General features: G+C 32.0%; 2 protein-coding genes across 14 annotated transcripts in view; one reads left to right on the forward strand and one right to left on the reverse strand.

Moving 5' to 3' along the window:
• LOC130895600 (dedicator of cytokinesis protein 1) overlaps positions 1-2,563 on the forward strand; it is a 29,293-nt gene extending 26,730 nt beyond the window's left edge. For 4 of the 6 annotated variants that reach the window (XM_057802984.1, XM_057802986.1, XM_057802983.1 and 1 more), the window contains 3 exons: positions 713-944; positions 1,783-1,933; positions 2,075-2,563. In XM_057802984.1, the coding sequence (XP_057658967.1) occupies positions 713-944; positions 1,783-1,933; positions 2,075-2,334 (643 nt within the window). In that variant the 3' untranslated portion in view covers positions 2,335-2,563. Of the gene's footprint in view, positions 1-712; positions 945-1,782; positions 1,934-2,074 lie in introns of those variants that run through there. The other 2 variants (XR_009059476.1, XR_009059477.1) reach the window with 1 other exon arrangement.
• A 751-nt stretch (positions 2,564-3,314) lies between these two features.
• LOC130895601 (C-terminal-binding protein) overlaps positions 3,315-17,093 on the reverse strand; it is a 32,646-nt gene continuing 18,867 nt past the window's right edge. Inside the window, exons 3-6 of one of the 8 annotated variants that reach the window (XM_057802993.1) lie at positions 14,829-15,138; positions 14,464-14,763; positions 12,572-12,750; positions 3,315-8,653 (exon numbers count right to left, since the gene is read on the reverse strand). In XM_057802993.1, coding sequence (XP_057658976.1) covers positions 8,588-8,653; positions 12,572-12,750; positions 14,464-14,763; positions 14,829-15,138 — 855 coding nt within the window. In that variant the 3' untranslated portion in view covers positions 3,315-8,587. Of the gene's footprint in view, positions 8,669-12,176; positions 12,437-12,571; positions 12,751-14,457; positions 14,764-14,828; positions 15,139-17,093 lie in introns of those variants that run through there. The other 7 variants (XM_057802990.1, XM_057802992.1, XM_057802989.1 and 4 more) reach the window with 7 other exon arrangements.

Consider the following 17,093-nt stretch of genomic DNA (forward strand, 5'->3'; position numbering starts at 1 on the left):
GTAGAACAGATATAAGAAGATAATCGAAATTGTTTCGAAACAGTTTTCGTAGATTTCGAAACGGCTTTTGACTCCATGACATACAAAAAACACTGAAATTGACGTTTAAATTACTTTCGAGTTATCAACTTTGGAAATAACAAAATAATCAACAAAAAAGTATGTGAAATTTAAAGGAAAATAAAAATGAAATGATGAAGGATAGGATTTAAATCAAATAAACAAAACAATATGTAAAAGAAATCACTGTAGTAAAAAATAAGAAAAAGAAATAGTCGAGAAAACGATATTAGCACGAATTTTCACCAGATAGCTGGTGACTACGAGTCACATCCTCTACAACTCTTATTAACACAAAAAGGATAATCATATGATTTCGACTAGTGATGGAGCCTTGCTGTCTTTCATTGCAATTCTGAAGATCACAACGCCATAGAAAAATTTCAACTGTCATTAACTTTTTTTGATTTAAGACACTGTTAACTATATTAACTTACTTATAAGCTAAAATGGACTCAAACTTGTCTCGATACATAAGATTATATCTATAAAAATTTGCTTACCTTATTTTTTTGATTACATCTCGTAGTTTATTAAATTAAAGAAGTTTAATGCTTTGCTTATGCTAATTGTAATCTTGTACTTCTAGTATTTGAACATTTTTTTTACTTCGAGCTTAAATTCCATCGGTTTATTCTGTATCATTTTTCAGCAAATCATCTCAACATTACAACAAAAGTTATTCTCCTTCGAAGAGTCTTACAGGAACACCCAGTTTGGGTCATAAAAAATCTAAGGTACCAAAGGAAAAACGAAGATCGAGTAAGACTGATTTGATTAGTCCCCCCGTTGAAAAGTGTACTACTCAATGGTATACATCCGATACAGAGTTAAACAACACTTGTACAAATAAATCGAATACGGTGTTCGAATTAACACAAGAGGTAAGTAAAATTTAATTTCCTATTTTAGGGTTCTAATAATCTAGCTTCACACTTACAAATTTGTTACCCAAAGCATTTTGTCGACGGTGGTAGATAAATAGATCCTTTTTGAGTGTCCTGTTGAGGAGCTAATGAAGAAAAATGACTAATAGTTTTTGAACCTACTGGTATCAAAGTTTTGTTAAACCTCCTGAACAATAAAGTTCAGTTTATTTGCTTTCTTTATCACCAAGAACCTATTTTATCGAGTTTTCTTCAGAATTTTCATATTAGCTATGAGAAAATGATGTAGGAGCATTTTCTTAAACCTCCTGGTGACTAAGAGTCAATTTTTTGGCTTCCTGTACCTGTTTCATCTAGTTTTCTTCAGGATGATTATGCCAGCTTCAAGAAAAGTTCAATTTCTTTGCTTTCTCTATCACCAAGAACCTATTTCGTCGAGTTTTCCTCAGGATTTCCATGTCAGATTCAAGAAAATTACACAGAAGCTCGCTATCATTTCTCTTGTCATTTTTATGACTACAAATCTTTTGATACCAAGTAAAATGCTTTAGACAAGAGGCTTGATGATAATTAATATTCAGTATCAGCCCCAGATAATCAGTGTCACTTCCTATGGTAGTTTTTTAACCATCTGTATCTAATTTTGAGGTACTTGCTTCTAACTAGTCGATGAATAAATTTAGTTGTAGTTTAAACATTGTTCTTTTAATGATTTTGTTTGCTAGTTCTATGATAGTTTTTGGTAATCAGATTTTAAAACGTTCTTCTTTGTTTTTTTTTTCACCATAGATTATACCTGAGAATGAAGGGAAGTTTATTTATTTTATTTTTACAGTTACACCCTAAAAGACCTCTCCGATCAGAAGTTGAAAAAGAGAAACGGTTAAGTCGACCGTCCAGTGGTCAATATTCCAGACCGAACAGTGTTTCGATTACCATAAGAGGCGCAGGGAGCTCGGGGACTAGTAGTAATAGAGATTCTATAGGTAATTCTATAGATTTTTATATTTCCATCAAAATTATCAAAAAGAAAAATACGAAAACAGTTTTTCTGAAAAAAAGTTTTCTAAAAAATTGTTTTTTTTTATTGAATCCGAAGCATTCTAATTATAGTCTGTTCATTTTAGGAACAACGGATTCTAGTATAAGCGAAGAAGACGCGATACCGCCCCCGTTACCAGCGAAACATAACAGAGACAGTGAGAACAGTAACACATTTTCAAATTATAACGAAAATTACAGTTTTTTGTATTCCCATCGAGCGTCGAATTTGAGAAATACTTTGACCTTCGCGGAGGAAAACGTAGAGATGGAATTGAGTAAAACGCCGCCGACGCCGCCGCCTAAACCGCCAAAAAAACCGAATTATACAAACTTAACGCCTTAGTCACCCCTTGCAACCACTTTTCAATGTTGTTTTTTTTTAGGATTAGTTACCATAAGTGCCATTACAAGTCTAACAAATCATCACAATACTCGATGCCGATTACGGTATCGGTTTTTTTTATATTTCGAAACTTTTTTTTTTGTAAATTAGTATTTTTTATTTAAAGTTTTATAGAGACCAAAGAATATATTTATTATAAAAAAATGATAATAAAAACGTTCTTATTAAATATTTCGTTTTATTTCCATTTCAATAAACATCATAACGGAATGAAAATAGCAAGAATCTTCCTTATTGACGCCAGAAATATCTTTTGGTCTTTGAGAAAGGTAATTTAGTTATCATAATTTTTTTCCAAACAAAAAAAAACAAATTCGTAGTTTCCACTACATTATATCACGACCTGAGCCTTTTGATGGCGTGCGACTGTTTACCGGTCACCATATTTTGATCATATATTTTGAAATATCATACAAACACAGATTTCACTTGACATTAACTGAAACTACCGTAAACTAGGTAATTGTGGAAAATACAAAAAAGTAAACAAACCGATATAAATTTTAAGATATTTATTTGAAAATTTTGTGGAAGTCCAATAGCCCTACAATTTTTTTATTCCATTTCACATGCTGTAACTATTGTGTTCATATCATAAAAACGTCATTGCGTACTTTCGTTACCAAAAATCCAAAATCAGCAACCGGCGAACCGTTTAACTACTTCGCGAAAACGTTTTTGGCTTTTAATTAAATTTTCCTTTTGTTTTGTTTTTTATATAAAAATATATATGCTGAGCAAACAGTTCCACCGCGAAATTTCCATTGCGTCTAACAACAAAATTATCAACGCTAATATACAGGATGGATCTTATTCTTGAGCTACTTACACGAGCTGCCTTTTTAATTGAAACCAACAAGCGGAATGTAAAATATGAACATTTGAAAATAATAACAAAAATACGCAATAAATAAAAGCGGTTTTTTTTTGTATCGTATGTATTCATTTTACTCAAATTAGTCACAAATATCACTAAATATCCTACAAATATGAAATTTATTCGAACCCGCACATTTAACCTCCAAAAAACAAAAAAAAAAAACGTTTCTTCAAGTTCACTTTTCGATCCTTTCACTGGTGTTTTTAATTTTATTAACATCGTCAACAATGTCCTCGATATCAACTTATACATACTTTAATTCTCATATAATTTATACTATATAATTTTTCATCTTCTTTTTCTAAAAAAACGCAAAATCTTGGGCTATTACTCATTCATACAACATTGCAGATAAAAAGATATTGTACAAATATACAGGGTCGGCTTGACGGAACCACAAATCCAAATTTTACTAAAAGATCATCAACGTGTATCAGTCTTCTTTATATACAGTGTGAACTAGATACAATAGAGCCTCGATAATCCGTTAATCCGTCGACTACTCCCCCTTCTGTCTCTTACCGAATATGCGACTTTTGAAGTTACTATAAAAATTGTTCCCACGTCTAACAATAACCGAACAGTGGACAGTTTCAAAGATAAAGATAAATGAATTACATACGGCACATAGATTACAGTTATTAGATGTGGCAAAGGCCAAAAAGCCAAAATCTTTCTATGTAAAGGAGTGTTTGGGTACCTAAAGATATTTTCCGAAAGTAATTCGAAGGACATTTCATTCCAGAAGTAAAATTAGGTCTACTACAAAAAATATTGTGACCTTAGATAATGCACCCGGACATCCAGTTGTTGAAAATTTGGTTACAGAAGAAGACAATTTTCCTGTACCAAATTGGATCAAGATGTAATTGAAAATGTCAAGATAAGTTTTCGGATAACAAGAAAATGATGAATTTTTATCAAAATGAGTCACAGTTACAAAAGCAATGTTGGGATCACGTCTCATCATAATCTTGGATGTCTCTATATGGCTTAAACAAGGCAACATAAGAAAATTGATGGTTTCGACGTGGTAAACGATCTTCCGCTTAATCTTCTACTCTACCATTGATATACAGAAGAAACTATTTTCTTAACAAATTATATCAGTACTAAACATTTGTTCGAACTAAGTTGACGAAAATATGACGGTGAGTAACTTGCGACAAGAAGCCTTTTCTTGATCAATAAATATAACCCGCCAAACGGAAATAGATGAATTTATGAGCAAGTATTTTGTGATTTGAACATATATCTGGAAAATGGTAGATCAGATCATCAAGGCTCTATTCTATTTCGTGTTATTTGTCAGTGTCAAAACCCTTAATTTGAAATAATTGGTGTGGTGTACAACATTAGGAAGGTATTTAGATGAAATATTCAAAAATACCATATTTACATTTGTTTTTTTTTAATCTTAAAAATAAAATGCTTGTATGTCAATTTTTTTTCAATCACACATTATAAAAAATTAATAACACCATTTGGGTTCTTTTTTTGGGTTGTTTAAAGACCAAAACCTGGTTTTTTTAAGGAACTAAGACAATTCTGGAATTTTTTCCATACGAAATGATTTAATATTAATTTTCCGAATGAATTAGAAGACACTATCGATACCTGTATAATAGATATCAAAAATTACCATCCCTATAATCAGTATCAGTAATACAGTTTTGACAGATGGTCACTTTTCCAAAATAATGGCTCCTGGAAGAGCTGTGAGACACTGTCTCAAGTAAATGTATCGAACGAAGAGGCACTAATTCAATATTTACCGTTTCAACAACACTGGGTCACTTTTTGTGGGGTTATTCGAAGACCATAACGACCCTTACAAAACGATTCGATATCAATTTTGGAATTAGAAGACACTATCGATACCTGTGTAATAAATATCAAAAATGACTCTAGATATATATAGGAACGTCTACGAAGTACCGTGTAGGGTTGTTCGAAGATCAAGAGCTGTTTTTTTGTAAGAATTAAGATAATTTAAAATAAAATATCATTAAAACAAGAAATTGATGAAGATGGTGCAATATTAATGTTCCAATATCGAAAATATGAGTTGAATGAAAATATAACACCTTTTGATTCCCTTTCATTGGGTTATTTATAGGTTAAAACCTTCTACGTTGGAAAAATTCCATTTTAATGTGATAGAAAAAAATTGAGTCATCAAATCTTATGCTTAGCGTTTTATTTTTAAGACAGGATTGCAATTTAAATTAATCATTGATCTAAATGCGTTCCTAATGATATTTTAAATCAAGGGGTTGGAAAATTTTGAATGAATAGGGGGTTATATATCCCCATAAATTCACAAAATAATTCAACGAATGGAGATACAAAGTGAGAAAGAAAAAACTCTATTTTTGTATTTGCCGGTGTTATTAATTTAGCGTTTTCGATAATTCAGTATCCATTTATCGATATTCAGGATATCGGAAATTAGTAACAATGATTAAGGTTCGAATTATTGAACTGGAAATACTAATTTTCGATTCGATAAACGGATTTTTCGATCACGAAAACGCCAAATTAGCGATTCCAAACCGGATATATTGGAAAAATTGATAAAATCGAATTGACGATCTTCTACTAACTAAAATTAAAGAATGAAAATTCCATTGGAAATATTTGTTTTATGCGATTTTTGTTTTCCGCCAATGGCCGATGCCCTAATTTATTTTTTTCCTCAGACGACAACTAAAACTTAAAAATATATAACTATTCTTGTAAAAAATACCGCAGTTTAGCTTTCCTCTGAACATAATAATGCACTTAGTAATAAGAAAGAACGAAAGAAAATTAAAAAAAAAATTAAAAGGAAAATTAATGCTGATGCGTTTTAGGACACACCCTGTAAATATTGAAACGAATCGGTCTAAAATAACGTAACGAAAATCTATTTAAATGTTTGATTAGATTAAAAACATTTTTTTTTATAAAAGAACGTCGACCCATTCTGTTATTTAAAAAAAAAAAAGTTTTCCTACTATGTGAAGCGAAAAATTGATAAACACAGAAAACAGTTTTCTTTGCATTAAAAAACATCTAGAAATATACAATGTTTAAATGAACATCAACAGATTAGAAAATTTATTATTATAATTGGCGCAGTCGATAGGATTGTTTGGAAAACGTCTTCTTTAAAAGCAATTTATAAAAAAAAAAACAAATTTGTTATTATTGCGCAATGGAATAATCGCTACGTTATAATTTAGCGCAAAATACAATCATCGATATGTATTTTTTATTTAGCGCAATTCCGCGCAACTATAAAATCTTTTTTGCGCAATAATAATTAAATTTAATGGAAATTAGATTTTTTATTTTGGAAAATTAGTAACTTGACGGCTAATAGTGCACAGGAACAGAAATTTTTCAATTTCGACTGGTTAAATTGCGTATTTGCTCAAATAATCATTAAAAATAGTTTTAGTGTAGTTTTTATTGCGCGCAAAGTTTATTTATTTAGGAAAGATTTTGCGCTACATTTTTCTATTTAACCGTCACATTTATTAATATTGCGCCTCATTTTTCTGTTGAAGGATCAAATTTTTTATATTGCGCATCAATTCTTTGTTAGACAATCAAATTTATTAATATTGCGCATCATTTTTCTGTTAAAGGATCAAATTTTTTAATATTGCGCATCAATTCTTCGTTGAACAATCAAATTTATTAATATTGCGCATCATTTTTCTGTTAAAGGATCAAATTTTTTATATTGCGCATCATTTTTCTGTTAAAGGATCAAATTTTTTATATTGCGCATCAATTCTTTGTTAGACAATCAAATTTATTAATATTGCGCATCATTTTTCTGTTAAAGGATCAAATTTTTTATATTGCGCATCATTTTTCTGTTAAAGGATCAAATTTTTTATATTGCGCATCAATTCTTTGTTAGACAATCAAATTTATTAATATTGCGCATCATTTTTCTGTTAAAGGATCAAATTTTTTAATATTGCGCATCAATTCTTCGTTAAACAATCAAATTTATTAATATTGCGCATCATTTTTCTGTTAAAGGATCATATTTTTTATATTGCGCATCAATTCTTTGTTAAACAATCAAGTTTATTAATATTGCGCATCATTTTTCTGAAGACAAGTCAATTTTTTAATATTGCGCATAGTTTTTCTGTAAACGGATAATTTCAACATTACGTATCAATTTTTGTTGAACGATCAAATTTTTTATATTGCGCATCATTTTTTGCTGAGGGTCAAATTTTCAATATTGCGCATAATTAGGAAGTTTATAGGTTCTACGATCTTTTTTGCTATTACAATATATATATATATGAATTTATTTTGCGCAATATTTTTCTTTAACGCACTATTGGCGATAAGTTATAATTTACACTTTTGATATTTCGTTGCGCTCGCGATATTTAGCGCAATTTCATCGCGGGTACTATGCTTTAAACTTTTTTTGATTTCCACATTTTCCCGATCATTTCTTTTGCTGCAATATTTCCCATTTTCTTCCAATTAAGCGCATAATTGTACAAATTTGCGCATCATTTTATTATAGCGCTTATTAATATTTCGCAAATTCAAAAATGATTCCAACAATCCAAATATTATGATGCGCGCGCGATTTTTAGCGCAAAAGTGCAGCCGCGATTTTGATTACGTTTAAAATTTATCATAACAGCGATAATTTTTTTGATATTCGCGCAAAATATTTTATCTGCATCGAATTCAATATTTTCGTAGCTGCGCAATTATTGTTAACGCGCATTTATAGTAGATAAACGAATGAAAAAAAAAAAAATGCCAGAAGATATTTTCCAAAGTCGACTCACCCTGTATGTGGCAGACTCATCTGAAAACCTTTCCATTCAAATCACAATTTCCACTAATAAAATCACGTTTTATGTACATAAAAACAAATTTTTTTTATCATTAAAAAATTATCGAATTATAATTAAAAAAAAATCACATCAACTAAAATTAAAACAAGAAAAAGAACCAACGTTAGGGGTGGGGGTGGTATTTCAGAATGAGTCTAGAGCACGAACGGTACATATTATTGTTTATTTATATTTATAAGGCATGTGATGTTTTTTTTTTCTCAGTGTATGTGTGTGTGTGTGTACGTGTGTTTGCGATATGTATATATTATATATACTTTACAGAGTCGAACAAAAAAAAAACACAAACAGGAAACGTAGATATTTTCAAAAAATAATAAAATAAAATAATATTGTGATTATTTTTCAACATGCACTCCACACATTCCTTAGCGGTACTTTGCCCTTCGAGAAACTCTTATCTGGGTCATTGATATAAACGTTAGTGGACTTCCGAAGGTTCGGGTTTGGGTGCGTGGTGATTTGCTGGATCAGGTGTACTCATCGGCTGCAAATAAAACGGCTAACATAGAAAAAAGTGTTACTAATATTCGCTACACTAAAAAAAAATAATAATTTCTTCACAAGACTATAGGCAAACAAATACAAAATTAATATAAACCGAAAGTATTTGAAACAAATTTTGATATTTCCACTTTTCTTCAAGAATATCTGTCATATACGAGGTTCGTCCTAAAAGTACCTTCAGAACCACCTCTAGGATAAAATTTCCACATTTTGAAACTTCAGTAACAAAAAAAGAAAAAATAATTTTGATTGTGAGGGTATTTTGGGCTCTGAGAAGTCACTACATTGACTATTTACCAGATCAAAAGACGCCGGGGTCTAACGGATCACATAATGCCTTTAAAGATTGTTTCCGGTAGTAGAAACACCATTTAGAACTTTTTATTTAATGAAAAAGCATCTACTTTAAAGGATGTCGCTTAAAAGACACGGATTCGATGACAAAGAATCCAAAGGATCAGAAAATGACTTTGAATATTGTTTCCGGAAGAAGAAACACCACCGGGAACTTGGTTTTTAATAGAATGGGGACTACTTCGAAAGAAGTCACTGAATGGAGGTAAATAAGACAATACTTTCAAGATAAACCTCGTATTTATAACTTCTACACCTTTTGGCTATTTACCAGATCAAAAATATCACTTAAACCACACAGGGGTTCGATGACAAATAAACAGTCTAACAGATCACATAATGCCTTTAAAGATTGTATCCGGAAGTAGAAACACCATTTAGAACTTTTTATTTAATTAAAAGGGACATAGTTTAAAGGATGTCACTCAAAAGACACGGATTCGATGATAAAGAATCCAAAGGATCAGAAAATGACTTTGAATATTGTTTCCGGAAGAAGAAACACTACCGGGAACTTGGTTTTTAATAGAATGGGGACTACTTCGAAAGAAGTCACTGAATGGAGGTAAATAAGACAATACTTTCAAGATAAACCTCGTATTTATAACTTCTACACCTTTTGGCTATTTACCAGATCAAAAATATCACTTAAACCACACAGGGGTTCGATGACAAATAAACAGTCTAACAGATCACATAATGCCTTTAAAGATTGTATCCGGAAGTAGAAACACCATTTAGAACTTTTTATTTAATTAAAAGGGACATAGTTTAAAGGATGTCACTCAAAAGACACGGATTCGATGATAAAGAATCCAAAGGATCAGAAAATGACTTTGAATATTGTTTCCGGAAGAAGAAACACCACCGGGAACTTGGTTTTTAATAGAATGGGGACTACTTCGAAAGAAGTCACTGAATGGAGGTAAATAAGACAATACTTTCAAGATAAACCTCGTATTTATAACTTCTACACCTTTTGGCTATTTACCAGATCAAAAATATCACTTAAACCACACAGGGGTTCGATGACAAATAAACAGTCTAACAGATCACATAATGCCTTTAAAGATTGTATCCGGAAGTAGAAACACCATTTAGAACTTTTTATTTAATTAAAAGGGACATAGTTTAAAGGATGTCACTCAAAAGACACGGATTCGATGATAAAGAATCCAAAGGATCAGAAAATGACTTTGAATATTGTTTCCGGAAGAAGAAACACCACCGGGAACTTGTTTTTTAATAGAATGGGGACTACTTCGAAGGAAGTCACTGAATGGAGGTAAATAAGACAATACTTTCAAGATAAACCTCGTATTTATAACTTCTACACCTTTTGGCTATTTACCAGATCAAAAATATCACTTAAACCACACAGGGGTTCGATGACAAATAAACAGTCTAACAGATCACATAATGCCTTTAAAGATTGTATCCGGAAGTAGAAACACCATTTAGAACTTTTTATTTAATTAAAAGGGACCTACTTTAAAGGATGTCACTCAATAAAGGTAAAATTCGATACTTTTAAGATAAACCTCGTATTTATAAACCCCCAACCCTTTATTCATTTCAAAGTTTTTTGTCCTTTCGCTTATTTCTATTCAAAACTAAATCGGGGAATAAAATTCTTGGATTATAATGTCGGTAGGATGAGCTGGCAACGTGGCGATAAAATTCATTATGAATTTTTTTGCCTTATCGAATTAAATGAGCAAAAACTGTTTTTTTTCTCTCTCTTTTAATTCAATACTAGTTTTAAAATAGTTTTTTTTATTTATTTCAAGTATTTAACACCTTAAATTGTCTACTAAATTTTTTTTTGTATTTTTTACTTATATAAATATTCCAGTTGTTAATCCATTTTGGAATAGATTTAAATCTGCAAATAAACCCTTTATAAAAGAGTTATTTAAAGGGCATTTCAACGATTTAAATATTTCTTCCTTCAATTCGACTCATTTTATATCGTTATTACTAATTAAAGGTACTGGGAGCTAAATCCGGGGTATATAGTGGACGATATCTTCCAAACGCTAATAGATGGAGGATGTTTTCCTTATAAATATACATCGACATCAATTTTCTATAAATTAGAGTCCTTTTTAATGTTGATTGAAATTTTTTGTAACTTCTGCATGTATTAATTGATCCAACTGTTTTTTGTGTAGTTTCGATATGGATGACACATTGCAATTGACATTTTACAGCTTTTCTCAAACTGCATCATGGTTAGTTCCCGAATAAACAGGGGATCAGGTGACTCCAAGCCATCGGTACTGAATAATAAGAGTCACCTGGTGCACAGAAGGATCCGAAAGCAATGGCTTGACCGGAACAAGCTTCTACAGAGTATTGAAACCCTTTATAAGCTCCGAATGAATGAATAGAAGTAAAATCAGGACTATTTAGTGGCGAATTAACTTCCAATTGATTTGTAACTGTTCAAATAATCATTATCCGTTTATAAATTGGTGGTACTTGTTTTGATATTTGAATTAAATTTCGTATGATTAACAAGGATCACTGGACCAATTTTAGAACCCTTTTGAATTGAATGAAACCTTTTATAAGCTTCGATAGAAGCTAAATCAGGACTACTTAGTGGCGGATCAACTCTGTAACCGTCCGAAATCCATTAATCTCTACATAAATTGGTGATATTGCTTCAATTGGTTTTTGTCTAGTATCATTTTTTTTATCAGATATGAATCTGGACTATTTAACGGCTGGTTCCGTTGGAATAAATACAGTTTTCTTTCTATTGATAAAGAAATGGAAAAACGTTTCTTGTTTCGCTTTGGGAGGTCTCTTATTTTTATTTTTTTGATCAAACTCAGTCTTTTATATTAGTCAATTGAGAGTAAATCTGGTATATTTAATGGCTCATTGAGTCTAAAATCATCCTGACATTTTGGTTATAGATTTGGATCTGATTTCCTTATTATCGTCTATTGAATAAGTATATTGGATTAAATTGAGACGAAATATGGTATTCGTCGATTTTCTGGATGTGATTTTATGGAAAACTATCCAGTTTTCTGTACTAATGAAATAACCATGAGTTTCCGAAAGAAAAATCCAAATTTCGAGCGATTTGTACCGAAAGCAAGTACAAGAAAATGGAAAATGATTAGAGAAAAAAATTCCATTAGAAACCATAATTTTAATACTTCCAAATATTTTTTTTTAAAATACAATATCACACATATATATATAGATTTATTTTTACAATAAATTTGTCAAAAAAAAAATATATTTTTCGCTCGTTTTTTCTCATTCACGAGGTAATTCTGACGGATCTTGTATGTACAATGTTTTTATATAATCCGTTTCCAGATTTACTTGGAGATATGAGGAAATATCTGCGTTCTGTAAACAGGTTTCGATTAAATTACCATCAATTCTATACAAAAGAAAAAAAATTCATTTCAGTTTTATTTTTGACGTCTAAATCCAAAATTACGATATTTAATCCTGTTCGGAATTCGAAAAAACAAAAACAACATAAGAAACGTTAATCGTAATCATTTTTACTCACAATCGCATGGGGCGGTACAGGAACTGGTCCCACTGGCGGCGCCGGTTGTTGCGGCGCGGGCGGCGCTGCTGCACTCGGTGCTACGGTATGAGGTGCTTCGTGGGGCGTTGTCGAATGCGCTTGTTGAACTGGTAGAGTCGCGCCTTGGTAGTAACCACCGTTGACACCAGCCGGAGAAACTAAACAAAATTGAAAACAACCAATTAAAATAACCAAAAAGTCCTATTGAATTGTAAAGCCGGCCCTGTACTTATATGTGATCATAGAAACTAAACTATGCCATGTGCTCTTTTCGTTTCCTCTTTTTCAATTGTTCTTTATTGTGGAATCTGGAAATTTCGAGAATCCGAAAGTTCCAGAAAGCGATTTTAATATATAAAGCAGCCGTAAGTCGATCAACAATTTCATGTCACAGTGGACGGTGACAGGTGAATAAAAATGGGTGTATTTGGAATTTCTGAGGCTTTTAGAACGTATTTGACTAATAGAAGGTGTTTTCGATGACTCCGATGCTTTATTTCATTCATTTTATTCTAGATCTACGTCGAGCTCGAATGGTTTTGTTTAAACACTTCTTCGAACAACGATAATAATGTGGAAATGGAAATAATTTGAAATATCCACCACCTAGTATTGTTAGTATTATCTTACATTACAGGCTTTAATAGAAAAATAATTGTAAAAATAAAGGGGGATTTAAAAAAGGTCCAGTTGCCAAAATTTTTTTGCGAAGCAAAACCTGTGATGTAAAAATTGCAATTTCAATTACAGGAAACGCGTTTTTCATCGAATTTTCAATATCCCGATTCCAAAAAATGCAAAATGTGGATTTGGATTTAACAAATTTCGACTTATTTTTGAAAATTGATTATCCTGTAACTGAAAATTCAATTGTGTGTATCTATTGTGAAGATTCTTTTCCGAAAAAATTATATTTAAAATATAAATGAAAAAAAAAAAAAAAATAAAATTTGAAAATGGAGACTGTGTAAAACGAAGGCAAACATGGAAAGCAGAAACAAAGACTAGTTGAAATAAAGGAAAATGTGGAAAGATGAAACCGAAAATTGGAAGAAATGAAAAATGAAATAAAATAATGTACGAAATGGAATAAGAAATAAAATTCTGGAAGTTATAGGGACAAAGAAGAGGGAAAGAAAAAACAAAGACTGGAAGGAACAAAATATGAAGCAAAAGAATGAGGACGGAAGTAAAGATTGAATGAAATAAAGGTAAATATGGAGAGTAGAAACCGAAAACTGGAAGAAGTGAAAAGATGAAATAAAATAATGGAAGAAATGAAATAAGGAAGATATAAGGGAAAGAGGTAAGAAGAATGGAGGTAAATAAGCAAAAAATATTAAACCAGATTCGAAGGAGGGGAATCTATTCACTCACCAATTCACATCTCGTGAAAAAATATTATGAAAGAGACAAAAAAGGACATAAACTATCAATAAAATTGAAAAGAATGCCGTGTGACTTAAATTAGATTTTTTTACAACCGAGAATCGATTTTATTCATCAATTTAATCTCCTCCAAGAGCAATCCAATCGTTCCAACCCTTCTTTAACTTCTCGATGCCTTTGTTTGTTGAAGGATTTGTCTTTTGCTTCAAAATAAGCTTCAATTTCACCGATTGCTCCTTCATTCGATCTAAATTTGTTACCGGCGAGCACTGGGGACCAGATATGGACTATAGGTTGGACGAGGAAGTGTAAACTCGTCCAATTTAACCAGCGATATGGGAATTGTTTTGAAAATAACAAAAACAGCTCAATCTGTGTGTCAGATCAATGATAAATTTTTCGAAAAAATAACCTTCAGATGTGATACACGTATATTTCGATAGATAGAGAAATATTGTTAGTCGAAATTGATTTACCTGTACCTTCAGGATATGCTCCGGGTCCCATGAAATATTCCTTGTTAACGCAATTCCTGAGGCATTCTGGTATCCTTCCCATGATCGCCCTTCGTATTTCGGATGCTGCCATTTCTCTCAATTCGGTAGCCGATGCGTCGCTGTAGAACGCCGCGTGCGGCGTACACAATAAATTCGGACATTCTTTCAAAGGCCCCGTATATACGTTGTACGGCTCGTTTTCGTGTACGTCCAGAGCGGCGGCTCTGATTCTACCTTGTTTAAGGGCTTGCGCTAGGGCGTCGTCGTCGACTAGACCACCTCGAGCTGAAACAAACAAACAAACAATTATAATAACAGAATTTTATGGCGGGAAAATTTAAAAATCTCACCCGTGTTTACTAAAAACGCTCCTGGCCTCATCTGTTTGATGGTGAATTCATTGATGAGGTGATGGTTGTGTTCGTTGAGCGTACAATGGAGCGACACACAATCGGATTGGAAAAGAAGATCTTGTAGAGTATAAACTCGCGTCAAACCGAGACTTTTCTCGATACCGTCCGGCAAATAGGGATCGTAAAATATAACGTTGAAACCGAATACTTTCGCCCTTAATGCCACTGCCGATCCGATTCTTCCTAATCCTACGATACCGAGCGTATCGCCTCGTATCCGAGCACATCCGGTGGCAGCTTCTCGAACCTTCAACATAAATCGAAATTAATTCTACTGAAACTTTTTTTACTACTAAAAAAAAAAAAGCTTATGATTTACAAATGGCGATACATCGACTTTTTGTGAAAGGTCATTAAAGGTCATAAGTCGAGCCTATCGTAATTTAAAATAAGAGCTTAAAACTGATCCAGATTTTCCGAAAAAGGTCATAAATTAGTTGAAACATGTCGTACTTCAAAAGAAGAACTTAAATTTTTATCCATATTTTCTGTAAAAGGTCATAAATCAGTTGTACCTAACCAAAAAATAGCTTAAAACTGAACTAGATATTCTGTGAAAGATCATAAGTCAGTCATACTTTGAATAGAGAGCTCAAAACTCATCAAATATTTCTGCGAAAGGTCATAAGTCATCCGTACTTTCAAGGAAGAACTAAAAACTCATCAAAGATTTCTGTGAAAGGTCATAAGTCAGTCATACTTTAAATAGAGAGCTCAAAACTCATCAAATATTTCTGCGAAAGGTCATAAGTCATCCGTACTTTCAAGGAAGAACTAAAAACTAATCCAGATCTCTGTGAAAGGTCATAAGTCAGTCATACTTTAAATAGAGAGCTCAAAACTCATCAAATATTTCTGCGAAAGGTCATAAGTCATCCGTACTTTCAAGGAAGAACTAAAAACTCATCAAAGATTTCTGTGAAAGGTCATAAGTCAGTCATACTTTAAATAGAGAGCTCAAAACTCATCAAATATTTCTGCGAAAGGTCATAAGTCATCCGTACTTTCAAGGAAGAACTAAAAACTCATCAAAGATTTCTGTGAAAGGTCATAAGTCAGTCATACTTTAAATAGAGAGCTCAAAACTCATCAAATATTTCTGCGAAAGGTCATAAGTCATCCGTACTTTCAAGGAAGAACTAAAAACTAATCCAGATCTCTGTGAAAGGTCATAAGTCAGTCATACTTTAAATAGAGAGCTCAAAACTCATCAAATATTTCTGCGAAAGGTCATAAGTCATCCGTACTTTCAAGGAAGAACTAAAAACTCATCAAAGATTTCTGTGAAAGGTCATAAGTCAGTCATACTTTAAATAGAGAGCTCAAAACTCATCAAATATTTCTGCGAAAGGTCATAAGTCATCCGTACTTTCAAGGAAGAACTAAAAACTCATCAAAGATTTCTGTGAAAGGTCATAAGTCAGTCATACTTTAAATAGAGAGCTCAAAACTCATCAAATATTTCTGCGAAAGGTCATAAGTCATCCATACTTTCAAGGAAGAACTAAAAACTAATCCAGATCTCTGTGAAAGGTCATAAGTCAGTCATACTTTAAATAGAGAGCTCAAAACTCATCAAATATTTCTGCGAAAGGTCATAAGTCATCCATACTTTCAAGGAAGAACTAAAAACTAATCCAGATTTCTGTGAAAGGTCATAAGTCACTCATACTTTAAATAGAGAGCTCAAAACTCATCAAATATTTCTGCGAAAGGTCATAAGTCATCCGTACTTTCAAGGAAGAACTAAAAACTCATCAAAGATTTCTGTGAAAGGTCATAAGTCAGTCATACTTTAAATAGAGAGCTCAAAACTCATCAAATATTTCTGCGAAAGGTCATAAGTCATCCATACTTTCAAGGAAGAACTAAAAACTAATCCAGATCTCTGTGAAAGGTCATAAGTCAGTCATACTTTAAATAGAGAGCTCAAAACTCATCAAATATTTCTGCGAAAGGTCATAAGTCATCCATACTTTCAAGGAAGAACTAAAAACTAATCCAGATTTCTGTGAAAGGTCATAAGTCACTCATACTTTAAATAGAGAGCTCAAAACTCATCAAATATTTCTGCGAAAGGTCATAAGTCATCCATACTTTCAATGAAGAACTAAAAACTAATCCAGATCTCTGTGAAAGGTCATAAGTCAGTCATACTTTAAATAGAGAGCTCAAAACTCATCAAATATTTCTGCGAAAGGT

This window comes from Diorhabda carinulata, chromosome 6 (genome assembly GCF_026250575.1).
Source record: "Diorhabda carinulata isolate Delta chromosome 6, icDioCari1.1, whole genome shotgun sequence".
Classification (NCBI taxonomy): domain Eukaryota; kingdom Metazoa; phylum Arthropoda; class Insecta; order Coleoptera; family Chrysomelidae; genus Diorhabda; species Diorhabda carinulata.